Source organism: Silurus aristotelis (assembly GCF_946808225.1).
Source record: "Silurus aristotelis genome assembly, chromosome: 8".
NCBI classification, from domain to species: domain Eukaryota; kingdom Metazoa; phylum Chordata; class Actinopteri; order Siluriformes; family Siluridae; genus Silurus; species Silurus aristotelis.
Genome location: NC_139581.1, coordinates 29,883,975 through 29,907,246, shown reverse-complemented (window position 1 = coordinate 29,907,246; position 23,272 = coordinate 29,883,975). Strand labels below are relative to the sequence as shown.

The 23,272-nt window shown below is 41.1% G+C and overlaps 2 protein-coding genes across 3 annotated transcripts in view; one reads left to right on the top strand and one right to left on the bottom strand.

The window, feature by feature from the left end:
• The window catches only part of LOC310730257 (T-cell surface glycoprotein CD3 gamma chain), a 383,983-nt gene that overhangs the window by 222,550 nt on the left and 138,161 nt on the right, over positions 1–23,272 (bottom strand). The window lies entirely within an intron of this gene.
• lsamp (limbic system associated membrane protein) overlaps positions 1–23,272 on the top strand; it is a 530,554-nt gene that overhangs the window by 477,132 nt on the left and 30,150 nt on the right. For both annotated transcript variants that reach the window (XM_083549134.1, XM_083549133.1), the window contains one exon: positions 5,111–5,343. In XM_083549134.1, coding sequence (XP_083405260.1) covers positions 5,111–5,343 — 233 coding nt within the window. The remainder of the gene's footprint in view (positions 1–5,110; positions 5,344–23,272) is intronic.

Genomic DNA, 23,272 nt, shown 5'->3' with positions numbered 1-23,272 from the left:
AAATCATATATTGTTATTTCTGGATTTTTATTTTTAGATTATGTCTCTCACAGTGGACATGCACCTACGATGACAATTTTAGACCCCTCCATGATTTCTAATTGGGAAAACTTGCAAAATATCAGGGTGTTTAAATACTTATTTTCCTCACTGTATATATATATATATACAGTGAGGAAAATAAGTATTTGAACACGCTGCTATTTTGCAAGTTCTCCCACTTAGAAATCATTGAGGGGTCTGAAATTATCATCGTAGGTGCATGTCCACTGTGAGAGACATAATCTAAAAAAAAATATCCAGAAATCACAATGTATGATTTTTAAACTATTTATTTGTATGATACAGCTGCAAACAAGTATTTGAACACCTGAGAAAGTCAATGTTAATATTTGGTACAGGAGCCTTTGTTTGCAATTACAGAGGTCAAACGTTTCCTGTAGTTTTTCACCAGGTTTGCACACACTGCAGGAGGGATTTTGGCCCACTCCTCCACACAGATCTTCTCTAGATCAGTCAGGTTTCTGGCCTGTTGCTGAGAAACACGGAGTTTGAGCTCCCTCCAAAGATTCTCTATTGGGTTTAGGTCTGGAGACTGGCTAGGCCACACCAGAACCTTGATATGCTTCTTACAGAGCCACTCCTTGGTTATCCTGGCTGTGTGCTTCGGGTCATTGTCATGTTGGAAGACCTAGCCTCGATCCATCTTCAATGCTCTAACTGAGGGAAGGAGGTTGTTTCCCAAAATCTCCCAATACATGGCCCCGGTCATCCTCTCCTTAATACAGTGCAGTCGCCCTGTCCCATGTGCAGAAAAACATCCCCAAAGTATGATGCTACCACCCCCATGCTTCACAGTAGGGATAGTGTTCTTGGGATGGTACTCATCATTCTTCTTCCTCCAAACACGTTTAGTGGAATTATGACCCAAAAGTTCTATTTTGGTCTCATCTGACCACATGACTTTCTCCCATGACTCCTCTGGATCATCCAAATGGTCATTGGCAAACTTAAGACGTGCCTGGACATGTGCTGGTTTAAGCAGGGGAACCTTCCGTGCCATGCATGATTTCAAACCATGACGTCTTAGTGTATTACCAACAGTAACCTTGGAAACGGTGGTCCCAGCTCTTTTCAGGTCATTGACCAGCTCCTCCCATGTAGTTCTGGGTTGATTTCTCACCTTCCTTAGGATCATTGAGACCCCACGAGGTGAGATCTTGCATGGAGCCCCAGTCCGAGGGAAATTGACAGTCATGTTTAGCTTCTTCCATTTTCTAATGATTGCTCCAACAGTGGACCTTTTTTCACCAAGCTGCTTGGCAATTTCCCCGTAGCCCTTTCCAGCCTTGTGGAGGTGTACAATTTTGTCTCTAGTGTCTTTGGACAGCTCTTTGGTCTTGGCCATGTTAGTAGTTGGATTCTTACTGATTGTATGGGGTGGACAGGTGTCTTTATGCAGCTAACGACCTCAAACAGGTGCATCTAATTTAGGATAATAAATGTAGTGGAGGTGGACATTTTAAAGGCAGACTAACAGGTCTTTGAGGGTCAGAATTCTAGCTGATAGACAGGTGTTCAAATACTTATTTGCAGCTGTATCATACAAATAAATAGTTTAAAAATCATACATTGTGATTTCTGGATATTTTTTTTTAGATTATGTCTCTCACAGTGGACATGCACCTACGATGACAATTTCAGACCCCTCCATGATTTCTAAGTGGGAGAACTTGCAAAATAGCAGAGTGTTCAAATACTTATTTTCCTCACTGTATATATATATATATATATATATATATATATATATATATATATATATATATATATATATTCATATTTATTCATGCATTCATTTTATCCCGCTTATCCGTAATTCGGGTCGCGGGGGCAGCAGTCTAAGCAGGCCCCCGCCTTCGACTGCTGCCCAATTCCTCACAGCACCGTCCCTTACGGTCCCTCCTGCAGGTGGTGAGCCCACGGGAAGGCGGCCCCACGTCACTACGACGTCACAAACCTTGATATTTCCCTCGTAAGGGAATATATATATATATATTTGATCAGATTTTGACAAATGGGGTTGTATACTAAATCCAGCATGGACCAGAGCTACAATCAACATCTTCTATCATTATACATCATCATTTCCTGTAATTTTTTCTTGCTCCATCACACCTGATTCGATTCAAACCTATATAGCGTGTTAATTGTAATATGATGCACTGCTGATATCTTGTGATGCGCTGCTAGCAACCCGAGCCAGTGGCAATAAATTCCGGCAATAACAATGTCCAAGACGCTAATCTATAACGCAAATTACAGCTAGAACGTTTCGAGGCGAGCTGGGTCTCTCAGGGGTTGTAAATCTGATATTTCTTACTCTACACTAAGGTTTCCAGTTGCGTGAACTCAACCCCCGTCGGGTTTGGCACGTAGCTGATTCGAGTTAGCAGTAGTGCAATCCCTGTGTTCGTGTTCCACAACTTTTTTTTCTGAGGCGAGCTCATCTCTCAAAGCGCAGCCTTGGGACAGGCATCCGGATCCGAGATACTGTCTTATTGGAGCCAGCTTCCGGAACGGCGCCAAGAAAACTGGGAGAGGAAAGCCAATGCTTTGCTTTTTTTTCGCTCTTTGATTTCACAACGAGCCGGATTTTGGGTTGACCTTCACAGATCAGTCTCTGCACCTTTTTTTTTTTTTACCATAATTTCTGGGGGTTGATTTAATTGCTATTTTCTTTTTGTTTTGTTTGTTTTTATCACTGCTGTTATTACATTTGTTAATTTGGGTATAAACAGAGCTATAGACGAACTTGTTACTGGGCTGGTACTGGGTTTTGTTGGGCAAATTTGGAGCTAGGATTTGTTGGAGGTTTAAAAAGAAAGAAGCAGAAGAAGACAGAAGGCTATAATTTGTCACATTTACACCGATCAGGCATAACATCATGACCACCCAGCGAGCAATAAGAGCATGAACGTCTTCAGCAGTTTGAGCTACAGGAGCTCGCCTGTTGGATCGGACCACACGGACCAGCCTTTGCTCCCCACGTGCCTCGACTGCCGGTTCACCACTGTTCATTCCTTGGAGCACTTTTGATAGACACTGACCAATGCAGACCAGGAACAGCCCACAAGAGCTGCAGTTTTGGGGACGCTCTGACCCAGTCATCTAGACATCACAAGTTGTCAAACTCGCTCAAATCCTTATGCATACCCATTTTTCCTGCTTCTGACACATCCACATCAAGGACAACATTTTTGCTCATAATGTTATTATGTAATATAATTATATGCCTGGCAACAAAGCAGTCCCTGAACTATACCTTTATGACCCTAGGCCTTTTCTAGAGATTATCTAGCACGATACGGTTCTTGTGATTGCATACTAAGGTTGGCTGGATGAGTGGATGGGTTAGGAATGGACAATAAGCAGTGTCTGCTGGTGTTGGCTGGGTTTGGAGAAAGCACTGGCAGATTGGAGTAGGTTTGGAAAGGTAGGGAGATGCTTGGAGTAGGGAATGGGCAGATTCAGTTGGTACCAGATGGTTTTGGGGGAGGGCAAGATTGAGGCTGAAATTGGAGAGGAAGTAGGCATTGTGGTGGTAACAACTGCAGGGGTGGCTGGGCAGAATTGAGCCAGACAATGAACAGATTGGAAAAGTAGTGGCTGGGTGCAGAGCGATAGTTGGGCAAGACTTGAGTTTGCAGTTGGCACAACAGGGTGAAACTGGCTGGGTTTGGCACGTTTGGCGTTTAGAGCAGGTATGGAGCTTGGCTTGCATTAGGCAAGTTTTACCTGGACTTTGAGAAGCTGTGATTTCTTAGTCAATAAAGCATAATGTGGGATTGGGAGTAAAATGCCTCTGGGGTTCAAGCTCATGAGATGACGACTGACCCTTCTCTCGATGAGTAGTTATTTCTTGCTTTCTTTATCTAGTCATTAATGCAGTTCCTATTTTACCGCCTCCTCTCACATGTCCACCTCTCCATCTGTCTTTCTCTTGCTCTGCTTTTCTGCTATATCTTTTCCTGCTACCTATGGCATGCTTTCTCTCTCCTTCCCCCCTCTCTCTCCTTACCCCAGGCGAGGCCTCAGGCATCCAGCTCACACATCCGTCACTGCACCACGCTAGCTGTCAGACAGCGAGAGAAAGATTGGTTAGCTGTTGTTTAGAGCTAATGTCGATCGAGCAGACAGGCCCTGGTGAAAAGCCCTCGTTAGTCAGCAGTAAAGCGATGGGAAAATGACAGTCAGAGCAACGGAGGGCAAAGAGAGAGAGAGAGAGAGAGAGAGAGAGAGAGAGAGAGAGAGAGAGAGAGAAAGATGGCCAGACCTCAAAACATGTACAGAATCAGGTATGTAGCTGGCCACAAACGTGACGAAGAGCAGGTTCATTAGATTTGATTTCCACCTACAAGCAGCATGTACATATCAGAGGGTCCTACAGCAGAGATCATCGAGATTTTAGCTCAAACATTGCTCTCCCTGATAGATCGTGAAGGTCTTTATGCACTCTTCTTTCTCTGTTTCTTTTTTTTCTGTTTCTTTTCTCTTCCGGGAAAAAATCGATACTGAGCAGCTAAAAATGTGTCATATTCAGGATTTAGTTGACTGCTTCATGTCAATATGACATCTATCTGATGTCCAAGAACTTTGTATTATTTAATATTTAATCAGTTACCTGTCAAAGAGTTTGGAGATTGTTTCTGCGCTCATAAATATCATGATAGAAGGAAAGGTTAGTATCAAGAATATATCTTGTATTATCTTTGGGTTCAGTTGTTTCTGCGATTTATTTGATCTAAAAACAGCACTCCCAAGTGGAGAGATTCAAGATTTTTTATTTGTCACAAGCATAGTTATATGCAGAGCACAACTTGAAATGTAAACCTGATCGACGGGGCAGAAACTGTGCATTAAGTATAAAATATAAGAGAATATGAGAAAGAGAAACTAGATTATATAATGCAGATGGTCTGTGTGCATAAAAAGAGAGTAAAAGTAGATCAAAACCCAAGTAAAAGCACAATCTGAGCGGCAGCACCATCTTGTTTAATGCCACTTCCTGTCATAATCCCTAACAGGAAAATGTCTGTCTCCCTCTGCCCAGGTGTTATGTAGATGACAAGGTGTCCAAAGTGGCTTGGCTGAACCGCTCGAACATCATCTTCGCCAGCGAAGACAAGTGGTCCCTGGACCCCCGCGTGGACCTGGTGACCAAGGGCCAGCTCGAGTACAGCCTGCGCATTCAGAAGGTGGACGTGTACGATGAAGGGCCCTATACCTGCTCGATCCAGACCAAGCAGCAGTCCAAGACTTCCCAGGTTTACCTTATTGTACAAGGTGAGCTTAGATCACTAGCTAGGGGTTTGAGTGATTGACAACCTGTCGGTTAGCTGACAGCTTCGGAGGCACCTGTCATTGCTCTTGTGTGGTCTTAACACCTCAAAACTAAGCACCTTGGCCAAGGATTTGGCTTACAGTCATCAAGGACTCCAGCCTGTCAAGCAGCTTGTCAAACAGATTTAAATAGACATTTTGGGAAGCATGGCGATGAGTGACGAAGTTTATGACTAAGGCCAAGGATGTTTGATTCCGTGATCAGATGACGCCATTTTTGACACAGCAGCATTACGGCCATGTCCTAAATAAATATATAGAGTCGTCTTTTCACAGGCAATGTCGCAAAATATACAGACTTGTGATACGGCGACGGCAATTTCTCCAGCGTTTGTTTATTTAATTTTCCTATTCTATATAATCCTAGTAATCCCGGTCTCTTTGTCCTCAACCTCAGCCTTTTGTGCAGGTTCATCATCAGCTTGATAGCGTAGCATTGGGAGCTAAAATAATCTCGAAGGCTGCTTACAGATGATAAGTGCTCCCAATTTGGTCGCTCGTCTAGGCGCCGTACATTCCGCAGCCAGTTTGTTTCGAATCAAAATGTCAATGCAACACTCCTTGTCTGGGATTATTGCTAATGGTATAATAAATAATAAACGTGATGTTAGACTTAATCCTTGCTTTGACTTTGGGATTTGTTTTACACGGGGGGCTGTATTTGTTACCCGAAAAGTTTGGTTTTTCTTTTTATTTGGTGCATTCTAGATAACGCTGTAGTGGAAAAACCTCAGGTAATACTGTACATATCCCGACTGAATCTCTATGTCGGTCATGTTTTTGTCAAAAAAGAGTTTTTGTGGTAGCACTCCAGGAAGCGGAGAGATAAATACGCGAAAAATGTCCGTTTATACGACCTCAGTCATTCACGTGAAACCAATCCGATCCGTTCCTCTTTGTTTTAGCTTGCGTGCAGGAGGCTAATGTATGCTATCTCGCACATCTACTCTTTAACAAACTGCTAATAGGCTGTCTCTCTCCTCCTGATGCCGATACCGCTAAGCAGAGAGAATCTATAAGAACAATTTGTGCAGTCCTGAAATCCATAGAGTCAGCGCTAATGCATTAACCGTTCATTTGTATTGTCTTTAAGTGCTCTCAGCTCGGCACGCCTTTTGCTTTGCGGATTCCCATTCATTTCGCTTTGATTAGAGCCAGTTTTCTTTTACACGCTTTTGCAGTCGATTTATATTTTTGGGCATATTTGGGAAAGAAATAATGGTCACGCTCTGTATTTGGGTCACAAAACAAAGTGTGGGAACAATTACAAATACATGAACGCTTTCTTTTTAAGGAAATTGCATATGTAAAGACCTATTCAAATTTAGTGCAGTTTTTTTTGTTTTGTTTAGTTTTTTCACCCCCGCAGAATCCTTTACTGCATTTGGCCTCGGGCACATTGTTTTTGTTCTCGGGCATGTTGAAATGCTTTTGGCAAAACCCTGAATAGATTTACGCCTGCTACCAGGAGGGAGGCTGAAAAGTGTCCGATCTCATTTCCTAAGCAGGAATGTGTTAATTACCCCTTTTGTCTTGTATCGTAGCACGTTTTTGTTCCGCGAAACCATAACTCCTTGCGCAATTAAGAGCAATTCTGTCGCACTTGCAAATTTCCCCGGCTGCACCGTATAAAATAAATGGATGTAAAGCGAAAAGGAAAGAAAAGCAACACAAAAAACAAAGAGTGTGCGAGTGCCATTCATCTTCGGCGACAAACTAATAGAGAGTTCAATGTTATTTTGTTGCTAAGCCATTTATTGTTTTCAGAGGGGGGTTTTAGACCACACACCGGTTATTGGATTATCTCACGATCCAGTACACAGACATTACATTCCTGAATTCCAACAAAAAAAAGTTTCTGCTACAGTAGGAAGCTCTTTGGCTTTCAAAGAGTACAAAAAATGCAACCGATTTTTATGAATTGTAGGATCTCGGGTCTCCAGAGAACCATTTCAGCATACTCTCAGATAGTTTGGAGGGTTTTTTTTCAAGACTGTGGTTGTCTTAATGTGTGAATCACTGTGATCTCAGCAAGGCAACCCTCGAATCAATTTTTCCACAGGCCAAAGTAAAAATTTTTTGCCAGCACCGTATGGGTTCTCCACAGGCTTTATTTTTTTTATTTTGTTTAACCATCGAGTACAACTCGACGTGTTTTCTTCTACGCCTCAAAGTCACTGCCTACCAAGCCGGAGGGTGTCTAGCTCACCCACTGTTCTGCCTTATGGCAATGTGTGTATTCTTCCTGTGATGGTGTAATCAGATCTAATCCGAGGGTGCGTCTGGCCTCATCAAGCAGCATGCTGAAGCATCAGTTAAAATAATATATGTAAATGAGCGAAAGCGATTGGTTGAGATGCACCAGGTTAAGGTGAAAGACCTCTAACTCTTAAAATTCAAAGGAGAATTTCATAACCGTTTAGTTTTTATAACTTTTGCTGTAGTTCTGGGGGGATCCTGAGAAACAAACTCAGCAGTTATACAGACAATAAAAAAGCCAAATAAATGTCATTAAAATGTGATTGCAAGGACATGGCTGGATTTATTATTTGTATATTGTCTTAAACTTCGTTTTAAACTTTGTAGAACCAATGGTTAAATGGGCAGAGGTGATATTATAAGATTGAGTTCACACTAATAGCCTTGAAGGTCCTACATTTTCTGGCTCAGTTTCTCCAGAACTTTCTCCTCATAGAAAAATTGCCAGCCTGATATTTAATAAATCCACCCATCCATTTATCTATCCATCCATTTATCTATTCTTTTGCCCATCCATCCATCCACCCACCATCAATCGATCCACCCATTCATTTATTAATATATCTATTCAGTCATTCATCCACCCACCCTTCCATCCATCTATCTAACCATCTATTTATTCATCCATCCATCCATCCATCCATCCATCCATCCATTCATTCATCCATCCATCCAACCATCTATATTAGAATGTGGTATTAAAAGCAAAGCATTCAAATAAAACTGTCATTGTGTTTGTCATTGTCAGGGATTCACCCTGCCACGCCCCCGTCTGTAGCTGTCAGAGATCCACCCTGCCACGCCCCCCTCGATAGCAGTCACGCTGCTTCCCAAGATTACCGACAGCTGTGGCTCATGAAAGATCAGACTACATAAACTCACGTTCTTGAGTCACAGGCTGTCGGTCGTTATATTGTCAAGCTGGACAATCGCGTGGCTGCTCGACCGCCGGCTGTATATGCGAATTCCACTTCCGACTTGGATTACTCATTGCCGAAGGCTTTATGGATTATGCTTGGGACATTCGAACTCATAGCGGACAACGCGTATCGAGCGGATGTCTTTGTTTGTTGTTTTCAACGGCTTATGAGTGTTTTTGTGTTGTACGGTTGTTGAAATAAAAGGACAATGATCGGACTATATCGGCTTCCGCGTCTGCAGCCTGACAGTCATCATGGAATTTCATGGCTGGGTTTAAAAAAAACCTGCTGTGAAAGGTGTGATCAAATCTATTGCCAAAATGTGTCTCAGATCTCATGTCAACACTGTACAAATCAATTTAGAACTTCATCTTTTTATACCACCGAACACTGAAGATACTGGTTCATGCTCACACCCTGGGTAGTAGTGAAAGTAAGCAGTGGGGGTCATCACTCATCAAATTATCTCCAACTGACCATCAAGTCCTTGTTGCCTTGTTCTTAAATGCTCCAACTACCCCAATAAACAACGGACATAAATTCCCTCTTGTAGTTCTTAATTCTCTCAGAACGTAGGGTCAGCCATGATACAGTGTCCCTGGAGGGTAAAGGGCCTTGCTCAAGGGCCCAAGAGTGGCAGCTTGGTTATACTGGGGTTGAACCACCACCCTTCCAAAAAGACTCTTTAACCAATGAAATACAACTTTTAGCTGGTCTCTGTCCCTTCCATTGACCTACTCGATATGCCCAAGGGTAAATAAACGCCTGACCCCCACAGTCATCTTGTTCTGGGAATATACCATTCAAAATTTACCCTCCTCCTTTAGTAATACCCTCCACTCTTCTGAGAAGGCTTTCTGGTAGATTTGTGGGGACAAGGTACCGATGTTAAGCAAGGAGGGTCTGGGGTCCAGTTGGTGTTCCAGTTCATCCCAAAGGTGTTCAGAATGGTTAAGTTTGAGGTCAGGGTTCTGTGCAGGGGAAGTTGTAGCTCAGTGGTTAAGATGTTAAAGTTCTGACCAGAAGGTTGAGAGTTTAAATTCTAGCACCACCAACTGCTGTGCCCTTAAGCAAGGACTTTAACCCCAACTGCTCAGCTGTATAAATGAAATAATTGTACTGTAAGTCGCTCTGGATATGGACGTTTCCAAATGTCGTAAATGTAATTGTGAAGGACACCCGAGTTCAACAACATCCTTAATACATCTTGTCTTTATCATGATCACTTCATGGTGGTGCAGCAGAGTACCTTGGAAGTCATTATTTTGTAAGGTATTATTGAGCTGTTGTTTGATTTCTGATTCTTTCAGCTCAAGAATTGGGTTATTTTGGATTGGGGTTTTTTTTTTAATAGAAATGACCCCCTCAGGCAGGTCCAACATTTTAAAAAATTATATATAACTAATGAAATGCAAACACAAAAAAACTCCTAAGCAGATTGACCAGAAGCTTGTGAGGACTTTCAGCTTTCTTTCTATTGGGTCATTAATATTAAACTGCTCTGTTCTTTTCCTTGTAAGTCACTTTGGGTAAATGCTATGGACAGTGTTCCTGAGTACCTTATCATACATTCAGGAGGTTACTATCGTCCATAAAATGTTCTCTAAGGAATGGTGTTTATGAACCATGGTTTATTTTCATCCTCTGATGGAGTGAGCAGAGGCTATTAGAACTATGGACAAATCATTGAACATGATTCAGATTCAATGAGCCATTTACTATATGTTTTTATATCTGCAGTCTATAAACTCACCTGTACTGAATAATTAATTAGATTGAAATACAATTTTCTTCAATAATTCAATTCTCTTCTCTAGACCTCTATTATCTTTTCATGTTATAATTTTCTATCCGAAAGTAATTAAAAGTGCACGGTGCGGAGATGGATAATTAATACGACAACGATGACTCCTACGACCCAGTTTGCTGTACGCTCCTTTACTCTGTGAGCAGGGAGGCCAATCAAAGCCAAGTGGTTCTGAGAGTTTAAATTAATCACAGGAGTCAATAAGTGTGACTGAGACATATCTTTCCAGTTCTTGTTGCAATTTTTTTAACTATCTTTTTGAAAAGTTTTCAAGGAATGTATGATTTATGGTTGGGAATATTTTGGGGGATATCATGACTGGGAATATCATGGCTAGGAATATTCTGGGGATATCATGGTTTGAAATATCATAGCTGTGAATATCCTGGGGATGTCATAGCTGGGAATATCATGGCTGGGAATATCCTAGGGATATTATGACTGGGAATATCATGGGAATATCAAGGCCGGGTATATCACAGCTGGGTATATCATGGATCATTGCTAAGACTGTCATAGCTGGGAATATCCTGGGGATATAAGGCTAGGGATATTATGGCTCGGAATTTAATGGCTGGGAATATTATGGTTAATGAATGGGAATGTCATGGATCGGAATATCCTAGGGATATCATGTCTATGAATGTCTTCGCTAGGAATATCATGGTTGGGAACATCACGGATCAAGACTGGAAATTTCACAATTTGGAATATCATGTCTCGGAATGTCACGCCTGGGAATATCATGGCTGGGAAAGTCAAATTTAGGAATATTAATGCTGGGAATATCGAGGAAGGGAATGTCAACTGGAAATCAAAAAGTGGTAATGTTGAGGACCAGGAAGCTATGGAATATAATCACAAATAATAATAGATGATTTTATTCTCTGTAGTATATTTTTCTTTCCTAGAATCTGTTTTGTATTGGAAAAACACGGTTATAGTCTGACTCAAGAATGTAACAAAGTGCTGGCCTGGGAGGTTCCTTCCACAAATGCTACATAAACACAAGAAAATTAAAACAACGGTTACACATGTTTTTGTCTAATCCATTATACAAATCAATGTTGTTACTATAGAAACTAAAATTCTAGAAAATTAAATCCATTTTTTTTTTTGACTAGATAGAATCCTGGTTATAACCTGCTGAGCATACGGCAAGATGTAATGGTGCCATTAAATAATCATCAGGTTTACTGTTTCTGCTAGCGCTCGCTTGAAAATGTAATTTCCTGGCTACAGCGTGGATGCAGTGGAAATGTTCTTGTAATTACATGTGATCTAGTACATTTCAACCCCCCTCTGTGATTACACAGGAAAAGGATTAGACACGAAGCCAATATTTAATAAGGTGCTTTTTCTGAATGAATCATTCAAACTTTTCTTTATTTTCCCAAACAAATTCTGTTCCATTGGTAATTGCAGATTCTCAAAATTCTGCCACATCCAGCCTCGTTGTTTAGTGTTTAGATTGCAAGAGATGTTTTGAACCTACATCCAGTTTCATTCTATATCAATATTATGCATGCTCCTAGGTGTGATCTTTGTATCTCTGAGCCTTGGTGAGATGCCTGTGTAATGTTTGTTGTAGTAGAAAGTACTAAAATGGAAATGAGTCGGTGAGTAATGTGTGCAGTCGTAGCAGTGGGATAGACACACTCGATGGTTTTGTCTCATTACCGGTTTCTGAAGCATTGCAACATGCAATTACTCTGTCTCTTCCTCATTCACTCCCTCCCTCTCTACCTCACTCTCACACTCTCTTTCTCTCCGATTGTGAAGTCCTTTCATGAAGCCACACAGCAGGTTATTAAATATTTATGGCTTCTGTATTTATCCCCAAAGCACAATGTGCTGGTATTTAGCGGGGAAGTGTGAAGAACAGTGCAGGAGCAGAAGTGTGTGTGGGTGTCTTTGTGCCCAAACGTAATGTGAAAGTAAAGACTGAATCGTCTTGACCTTTAACGGGTATCCCAGGACGGCTGCGACCTTCTGGCCCCGCTTCCGATCATAAAAGAAAATCGATTGAAGAGCGATGGATGGGAGAAATCAGAATCAGAGACATCAAAGTGATAAACCAGCACTCGTGGTGCCACCACCAGTCTTGCCTGGTTTAAACATTCCCTCCAGACTGCATCATTAGTACTCGCTGTACCTGCTGTGACGAGGAGAACATCGCTCTCATCAAACCACTGGCTCTCACTTCCTGTTTCTCGAACGCTACCAGAATTGCCTGCTTCCTTTGAAGCCCGTACCCCTGTAGAATCCCTTGATGTTTTAATGATAGAAATAATCTAGCATTCTGTTTTCTCCCCGGGCCGAACCGGGACAGAAAAAAAAAAAAAAAAAGCAAGCGAAAAAGAGGCTCTTCTTTTCATCTTTTTTATGCTCTGCCAACATAAAGCTCATGCATTTAAATGGCACTATCCTGTAGCACTTCCAGGTATGGACAGGCAGTACGTTGGAGACGAGTCCATCAGTCCAAGGTCAGAGGATTGCGATGCCCTGACAGCCTTGAAGTACTGCGAGAACACTGGCTTTGAAGAATGATCTAGTGTTTGACAGCAAGCAAGCAAACGTCTGGACACCTGTTTATGGACACTGGGTTTTTCGAAACATGGACATGGGGGTTTCAAGTAGTGCCAACTAGGAAAGTAGGGGGCTTGTACAGGTATTGCATTCATGATACCAGCCTTTCATCATAGGTCCATGTGTATCGTGTTTTAGACTGTGAGATTCCAGAGGTCTCGATATGATCTTGTAAGAATTGTGTGGCATAAATGTGAACATGGAGAACAACTAATGTTTATGGCATTTGAGAGATTTCCTAATCCAGAGTGACTTACATTTATCTCAGTTATACAGCTGAGCAATTGAGGGTTAAGGGCCTTGATCAAGGGCCCAGCAATGGAAGCTTGGTGATGCTGAGACCCATGACCTTCCAATCAGAAGTCTAACATGTCATTAACTGAGCTACCACTTCCCCATTTCAGAGTTTCTAATGAAGATCCTTTAACTATAAAACTGTAATTTAAGGAAATTCACGTTTCAGATTTTTTCCTTGGATCCATGTAGAAACGATTCTACAACAAGATTTAAACCTCAGTCAAAGTGAGATCAAGGTTGTTTTATTTGTTATTATCTTCCTCCATCATCGCTACCGTATTCATAGCTGTTCAAAGAGACCAACGAGTCCAACCAATCACGGTTCACCAAACAAACCTTGTGTGATTTTCAACAAAACAGTGTAGCCCAAGCCTTTCTACACCTGCAATATACCTAACCACATGTCATCCATTGAATCTGTTTTTCTGATTTACATAACTGGCTAACTAGAAAATAAGTTCCATATGTTGCTTGTCAGAGTGCTTTAAGTAAACCATATAAATGCTACGACGGATATGGCCATCTGTCCTTCCACAAACACAAAACATGTAAGATAGCTAGATTCTGGAAAATTTGAAAAAAGTAAAGGAAAATATGTTTTTTAAAAGCAATCAGATTTAGAAATCTTTTTCTCCAATGATTTTAGCATGAACAGAGTTCAGTGGCATGAAGAGAGGACCCTTAGGGTGGCACTGAAATGCCACGAGTGACTTTTACCTCAGAAGATGTTTTTTTTTACCTCAGGGGATATGATTTTTACCTTAGAAGATGTGACTTTTACATAAGAAAATGTAACTTCTACCTCAAAAGATGTGAATAATCTCAGTAGATGTGACTTTTACCTCAGGAAATGTGAATTTTAACTCAGGACATGTAAATGATGCTGAATTAAAGTAAGAACTCATTTAACAAAATTAAAAACACTAGCATTAATGTTTTAAATGAGGAGATTATGAATGAAGAGAAAGTAGATGAGTTGTACCGGAATTTGCCAAGGACGTGCGTTTTTCCAAGCCTCTACACCTAAAGACAAAACAGTAAGGAAACTGTATATATGAGATGGAACATATTCCTCAATTAGAGCAGTCAGAATGACAGTCATGAACTATTTATGAAGCTCATGTGTAATAAATAGATATACACGATTCACATAAGATAACTGGGAGCGATGGATGGGATCCTGCCTTCAATTTGGCTAAAGGAACTCGTACAGTGGCTGTGCTCATGTTTTGCTTGGCTTCACATGACATGTACCTCTTTAATGTTTGCTTGTTAGGCAAAATCTTGCTGCTATAGTGTCCTGGTTTGTGGCGAAATGAGCTACTGTACTACCTTCAGCCTGAGAAGCCCCATGTCTCTAACTACCTCAGACAAAACGTATTGAATTTTAATGAGCAGGACTTGGGTTAGATGTTTGAGTATTCACATGCAGGAGGTCTGTTCATTAAATTCAGAAACCCGATCCGTATCTCGATGCCGGCACAAACCCCGGAAAGGCACTGATAACCAAACTAAAGCCAAATCCAAAAAAAAAAGAGTATTCAAGTCAAGGGAAGGTTTAAAACACAGGAACGTGTATCACATGGACATCGAGTTTTCAAGTAACATCGACTAGGAATATACAGACTTTTACCGACATTGCATTCACCGTATACAAAGCCTCGAAATGGCATGGTTATTATGAAAGTTGCCAAGACGTAGCAATGAAGGATTTAACTAGATTTCTAAAGAAAACAAACTCTGCTGACAGGGTTGTATAATGTCCAAAGCTAATTTGTTATTGAACTGATTTGATTTGCTTTTGGTTTACCTGAACTTCATGCTGGGTTTGTTTTGTTTGTAGGTTTGCTCCAGAATCGATGACTCAGAAGCATGTCTAAAGCACTTGTTCGGGTCATAAATGAGTGCTAAATACTTTGTTCTTACTGCACCTTTAGCTGTTTTGACATTTTTGTAAGCTGTTCTAGATAACAGCTTCTGCCAGAAGCCCGAATTGAAATGGAAATGAAGAGGACTGGCCTTATCTAGGGCATGCAAATGCTGCCCCAGAATGCTGCCTACTTATACAGCTGCGTCCTGAATGCAATAAAGTGGCCTTCACAATATTTCGAGTCGTCCAGAGCGATGATATAATGCCTTGCCTATCTCTAGATAAAGCAGTGTTCTAACAAGTTAGAGAGGATGCATATTATTCTGGAAGTTCTGAAGTTCCAAAAATATGCAGACAATCGGGAATGAACAGAATTACCAAAAAGGTGGATTTGTGGACAGTTCCCAAACTACTAGAGGGCAGAATCACATGTTTTGGTTTTATTATTATGTTGTTAAGCTCTTTGGGCACATATTTTATTTGTTTTTGCTGATTGGTTCTGTATTTTGTGCCCATTGCTGCTTTGTGGTGGTTTTCACTAAGATACAATGAGTAGCTTCAGTTATGAGTAGTTTTTCCTGTTCAGTTTTCTCAGCCTTGGCTCGACTTTGTCTAGCATGTTGCTGCTGCCATTGTTTGCGTGGTTAGCTTATTATTTAATTGAAAATCAATATAGACGGTTTTGCATAACCACAATATATTTTACACTTAAATTGATAGTTTGTTAATACATTTAAAAAAACTCAGAAGACAAGCTTAATCTACCATCATCATCAAGCTGCAGTAACAGTTGGATTAAGTCACAGACTGTGTTCAGCCTTGTGTGGAGGCTTGAATGCAATGATCCATGGATACACTGGCATGTCGATATGGACCTCAGTGTGTACAAACATTACCAGAGCTGAGCTCTGTGCAGCCAGGCCTCAGTGGCAAACATCCACGCCTGGTTTGGGGATGTGCATGCAGTATTCATTACCCATCATGCCCTCTTGCTCACTAAAGCGAAGAGATAATGTCCCTGATGGCTGCACAGCGAACCGAGCATTAGTCCCTTTTGATGTTTAGTCCTCGTCATGGATAAATATTTATGCGAGCTTCTTCCTCCCCAAAACGACCTTGCTGAACACGGACACATTATTCGGGTTGATTATGACCGCGGCGGAGTGAAGCAGATCATCAGTGTAATGTGATCCTTCCGACACCTCTACTGTTGTAAACAGCCTCGCTCTGCTTAGACATGATTGTTGAATAGGAAGAGGTGAGAGTTGTTACGTTATGTGTGGAAATGGATTGCGACGTATTTAAAGTTCTCTGCCTCCTCCGCCTTGCTTACAAATGAGAATATATTAAGTAACTAGTCGGAGTTAAGTCAGTCAAGGTGGCCGAATCGAGAAAACTATCCGATTCAATTGTATTTTTATGGCACCTTGTACAACCGCTATTGTCCCAAAGCAGCTTTAGGGAAATAAATAGATTACAAATAATCATTGAAATTCATAAATTTATCCCTAACAAGGGAAAGAGACGTCCATCATCTTATCATTAGAGTTCATGAGGAAAAAACCTTAAGAGAAACCAGATTCACATGGGAATTCATCCTCATGTCCATGCATTACAGTTCCGTCATTGTTGAGGTGATCTAAACTGTTCATAGCAGTTGAAGCCCCCAAGCCATTGAGGCAAATTTGCTCAATATTTTATTACAGTCCAAATCCATCTTCATGGCTTCTAAGTGGAACAACCACAGTCATCTTCAGGCTCTCCCTGTGGATCCATGTGAACAGCTTTCAATCAGTGAACAGTTTATAACCTCAACAATGACTGAACTCTAATGAATGGACTCTCTGTGTCACCCAGATGAGGATGGGTTCCTAAGTCGACCGATAGTGGATTTTATCCATGACCATTGTACTCATTGTAGATAATCCCCTTCCTGTTTACTGTTTTTTTATATTCATTTTATTCACTAATTAATCATTGTTTATTCATATCTATCATATATCATAGACTAACCAACCTGTTCATATGTAAATATTTTTCCCTGCTACCAATGCACTTCCAGCAAGATGCTAACCTGCCTTGTACCGTAACATGTGCAGTGACTAGTTAAATCTAATCTAATAAAATTTTAATAGCCAATATTTTTTAAACTGTAAAATTATACTAAACGTTACTACAAAAAAAAAATAGTACTGAATTAAGACACTCAAATTAAGAAAAAAAGTTACATCTGAAATTAATAAAAAAAAATAATTCAAAAATGCATCCATTAAACAGCATGTGACATCAGTGATTTGCCTCTAGAGGCCACTCTCGTACTCTATAACGCAACCCGGAAAAACTATCGGTAGGGATATTTGCCAATAGCCAATAGTTCCAGCAATCAATTATCAGTGGGTAAAACTGATGAATCAGTCAACCTCTAAATTCTTCCTCATAAAATCTTTGGGTTTTTCCCAAACAAGAAATAAACCATCAGAATGGATCAAGCAGGTCTAGAGATCAGACAAGATCATTCAGGTTTCAGAAGCAGTCTGGATTTCCTACCAGATAAATCAGCTAGGTAACTCAAAGTATTACCATTCACTAGAAAGGAAAGAAAGGAGGGGGAGCAGCGTTTCCGAACTGTCAAACGGTCCTAATCAAGTCATCCAGGTTGATTCATCATCAGGATCACCCAAACTGATTTCTCTGCTACACAATTGGACCTCGAGGTCACTACTGGACCACAATGTCATACGGCAAGCGTTATTTGATACGGTTACAAATGTACACCGCAATGGGAAGTGACTCGGAATGGGAAAGTGCTGGCTCAGCAGTTCAGGTTCTGGGCATTTGACCAGAGTTCAAATCACAAATTGACACTAGCAAGCCTCCACATTGACCCAAACATCTCTTTTACAAGCAAAGCCCAGGCCAGCACAATAGTTACTACAAATAAGATTTAGACACAGGATATATCGAGCAATACTTGTGCAGAACTAATAAAATCTAATAACCCTTTCTAACCCATTAACATTGGATTTCTCTGTTTGGATGTAAATCAAAAGCCTTTTTCTAGCAACAGCAGAGATCCAAGCATTAATTATGGGGTTATCAGTTCAGACAAAGAGCCATCAAACTGGTGCACCCTGGTTCAGAAACTTAAAATAGACCCAAAGACACCAAAATAAAATAAAGTTTTGTGAAATATTAGCTGGAGTTCAAAACAAACGTATCAGGATACATTTACCGCCATATGTGCTTCTTCCCCAAACTGTTTGGACGTCTTTGGTCACTTAAACAAGGAGAATAAAACCTGTTGAAGTATCACAATGCTCCTGTGCACAAAGCCATCTCCATGAAGATACGTGGGTTGGAGTGCAAGATCTCCTGCTGTTGAGCTCTGAAGTCACTCCTATTGAACATGATGAATTCACCCCAGGCCTCCTCACTTCCTCACCTCTATCAGTATCTGACTTTACTAAAACCCTTGTGGCTAAATGAATCTCTACAAAATCTAGTGGAACATCTTTCCAGAACAGTGGAGCTTAATTTAACAGCAACAGGCATTAAACTAAAACTGAAGTTAGTTCTTGGTTCTCTCTGTTTCATGAAGAACATGATCTTCTCCTGCGTCCTTGAATTTATACTCCATGTCCCATGAGGCTGATATAGAGCCCCTTCTTTTTTGCCCCCTATTTGATCAGATCCATCCAATCAAGGGCATGGAGACGAGTCTAATGAAAACCAGCACTCAGATAGAGGATAGCCATAATCAATGTCTGAGTGCTCATCAGATGGGGAAAAAAAATGGGAGTGTGAGAGGTGGAGACACAGGGAGGGGTGGGTGGGTTGTGTAAAAAAGAGGAAGAGAGAGAAAGAGAGAAAGAGAGAGAGAGAGAGAGAGAGAGAGAGAGAGAGAGAGAGAGAGAGAGAGAGAGAGAGAGATTAGACTGCTAATTCCTGAGCACACGTGCCCTTTTTAAGATTCGTCTATGTCAGAGACGGCATTAAACAAAAACAGTGCACTAATCGGCTTGATAATTGCCTGTTTGATTTCCATGCGACGTGATCTTTGTTCTTTCCATGCAATCTTTGTGAGCTTTGTGAGGTTTTGAGGTGTGATTAGCAACACCAGCTAACTGTGCTAGCTAAACAGTCACATGGATCCATACTTTATATCATTATGTCTCTATTTGGGATGGTAAGATTACTAAAAGATGAATTGAGATACGAATAGCATCAGTCTTAGTTATAAAGATGCACATTCCTAATATATATATATAAATTTGCAGTGCAAATCACATCACACCAAACGTGTCCACATAAAGAAACCCGACTTCCAAAATTGCTTGAGTGCAAAACACACACACACACACACACACACACACACACACAGCCCGAAAGAGCTTGCAGCATGGCATATTAATAGTTGAGCGTGTGTGCTGTGCCAGTGTGCCACGCTATGCCCTGCATCAGCCCTTTCCTGCTGGAACATCTGTTCCACAGCACGGCATTGTGACAACACAACCTGACATTGAACAGCGACATGGTGTGTTTGTGTGCTCTGGGAAAAGCCAACAACATGTGTGTGTGTGTGTGTGTGTGTGTGTGTGTGTGTGTGTGTGTGTGTGTGTGTGTGTGTGTGTGTGTTGTGAAGCTGAGAGGAGCACATCCAAACAGAGAAACAATTAGGCTTCGTGTGAAAAAGGGGCCTTGGGGGCAGATGGGTAAAGAGCTCAGAGCCGTCACGGCTCCAGGTCAACTGTTTGTTTCAATCTTTACTGCACACGAGAGGGCTGAGGAGTGCGGCTAATGCATAATGTATTGCAAACACACACACACACACACACACACACACACAGAGAAAGAGAGAGAGAGAGAGAGAGAGAGAGAGTGAGCGAGCGAGCGAGCAAGAGAGATTTTTTAAATTGAACTGAAAATTTAGAGGGATATGACAGAAAGAAAGAGAGTGCAAGAGAGACATATGACAGAGAGAGACATGATATGGGGGGTGAGAGAGAGAGAATTCCAATTTCTTAAATTGAAACTGAATTGAATACTGAGGAAGACATGACAAAGAAAGCGAGAGGGTGATAGAACAGAAATAGAGAGTGAATGAGAGACATTCCATATTGCTTTAGAAAGAGAGACACGGAAGAGAGAGATTGAGGAAAAGAAAGACATAACAGTGTGAGAGAGAGAGAGAGAGAGAGAGAGAGAGAGAGAGAGAGAGAGAGAGAGAGAGAGAGAGAGAGAGAGAGAGAGAGATTTTTAATTATCTAATTGAAAACTGAGATAGAGAACAGAAATAAAGAGAGAACTAGGGACATGATGAAAAGAAAGAGAGAACGAGTGAGAACTTCCATGTTGATATTGGTCGGGAGTGAAAACGAAGCAGTGTTGTGTCTCAGGCGCTCGGCGTTTCTGCAGCGTACTCACTAATCCTCCATACAGCACCGTTTCAGCACCATTTTCTGGAACAGCGCCACTGTATATGGCACTACTGTTCATTCCTGTTCCAATGGGTTTATTTTAATATTCATTAATACTACTAATCCTGTACACAATGAAAGAACAGATTACAGAGAGAGAGAGAGAGAGAGAGAGAGAGAGAGAGAGAGAGGTAAAAGTAATGTTAAAATGTAAGATGTATATTCATGATAAATCTGGACATTAACTACATTGTATTATTTACTGTATTATGTGATGTGCTCACTCTTGTCACTTTTTGCGATCTCTCTGTGTGTGTGTGTGTGTGTGTGTGTGTGTGTGTGTGTGTGTGTGTGTGTGTGTGTGTGTGTGTGTGTGTGTGTGTTTTCTCTCTCTCTCTCTTTATAAAGAACGAGGGAAGTCAGGTCAGCGAGTTGAAGATCTTGCAGTTGAACATGTTTTAGCTTTATTACTAGTGTTATTCAATCACTTTTACGTACGTCGTCGACTCTTAATTGCTTTGGCAATACTTCAGCAATAAAGCAGGCGTGCCAGCAAAAACCTGCAAACTTTAATGAACCCCGAGAGAGAGAAAGAGAGAGAGAGATGTGTGTGAGAGGGAGAGATAAATGACTGAAAATTTGGTTCATAGAGAGATCGAGAAAGAGAAAGCAAGAGATGACAGAAAGACTGACATGACATGACATATTAGATAGATAGATAGATAGATAGATAGATAGATAGATAGATAGATAGATAGATAGATAGATAGATAGATAGATAGATAGATAGATAGATAGATAGATAGATAGATAGATAGATAGATAGATGGATGTGAGGATGTGAGGATGTGAGGATGTGAGGAGGCCTGTGGTGTAGTTTACATTAATTCCAAGAGGGATTATAGCAGGAGATCTTCCATTCCAACCAATGTGTCTTCATGGAGCTTGTTTTCTTCTAAACTACCTGCGAGAGAAATCGGGAACAGAAACCAGCACAACAACAACACGTTGTGTGGCGTCCACTCAGGTTTCCATCTCCATCTCCTTATTACTCCTGTCTGTGTTATTAGCTCTTCCATCACCCCAAACCCCCTGAATGCAAATCAAATCTCTCCTGCTTCTCCGGGTGCCGGCGCAAATCAAATCCCCCCTCTGTGGAGTGGCCTGTTGTGTTTTTCGGGATGGATTTCCACAAATGAATTAATGCCACTTCTTGAAGAGACCCATATGTCATATGTGTGTGTGTGTGTGTGTGTGTGTGTGTGTGTGTGTGTGTGTGTGTGTGTGTGTGTGTTTGTGTGTGTGTGTGTGTGTGGAGAATTTGAGGCATTACGGTGGAAAGAGAGTCATAGATTTACATTACGGTTGATGGTTGATGGCACATCGTCTCAATTTCTGTTCATCAAATTTACAGGCCACAACCGGTTTTGTTTTTCTGAACGCGTTGAACGAGAGGCTGAAATATCTGCAAAGAAGCATTCGAGTAAGCATATGGGCAAAGAGGAAACACTATGCCAGGATTGGTGGCTGCGTGAGAGTTTTGGCTGATGGTTGTTCACAATTCCGTATAAAATATGTGAAGTGTTTGGACGGAATAATAATAAACAAATGAGTCATCACTTTATATGGAGAGTCCAAATTATACACTATATTAATGGAAGTATTCGGATACTTGACTTTTCCAGCCCTTTGAGTGAGACGTGAACACTGGAAGGAGGACACTGTGTGAGGCAGGAATACCAAGCTGTATGTGAGGATGAAATATTGGGATGGACTTAAGGTGGGAACTGGAATCAAAGTGAAAAAATTGGGCTGGATGTAAGTAAAATCTGGGCTGCGGGTTGACTGGGAATATTGTGTTGTATGTGAGGCAAGAATATTAGGCTGACATGAGGTCGGAATATTGGGATTGATAAGAGATGGGAATTTTGGAGTAAATTTGAGGTGGGAAAACTGGGCTAGACGTGCAATTCGAATATTATTCTGAACAAGAGGCATCAAATCTGGACTGGGGGACATGTGGTGAGGTTGGAATGTGAGGGCTGGATGTAAGGTGGGAATTTTAGACTGGATATAAGGAAGGGAGGAACACTGGGTTGGACATGGGAAAATTTGGACTAGACGTAAAATGGAAAATCTGGGTTGGAAACGAGGCAGAAACACTGGAATTGGTTGGATGTGGTAAGGTTGTAATTTTGGACTGGATATGAGGCTTGAACACTGCGCAGGATGTGAGGCATGAAATCTGGACTAGGGTCAGGTGGGAATATTGGGTTGGATATGAGGCAGGAAAATTTAGTTAGACATGAAGTTGGAATATTGGGCTGGACATAAGGGTAATTTTTGGGGTGGACATGAGTTAGGAAAACTGTCTTGGATGTGCAGTGTGGAAAAACACTGGGCTAGAACATTAGTTTGGACATGATGTGGGAAGATTAGGCTGGACGTGAGGTGTTGCTGAAATGATGGAAAGTTCATTCCCATTTCCATGAAAATGAAATGAATCCTAAACTGAGTTCTTCCTTACGCCATCCTGAGTTTTGTTGCTGATTTATATTCGTTAAAGTGTAAAGCCCCACACTATTTACAAAAACGTTTCAAAGGCATGAAGTTATTTGCAGGAATCCAGTCTAATGTTGACTTATTGAATTGAAGATTTTCAACAGAAGCATAACGTACTGCACTCGCGAAATAGTTTATGAACATCCAATTG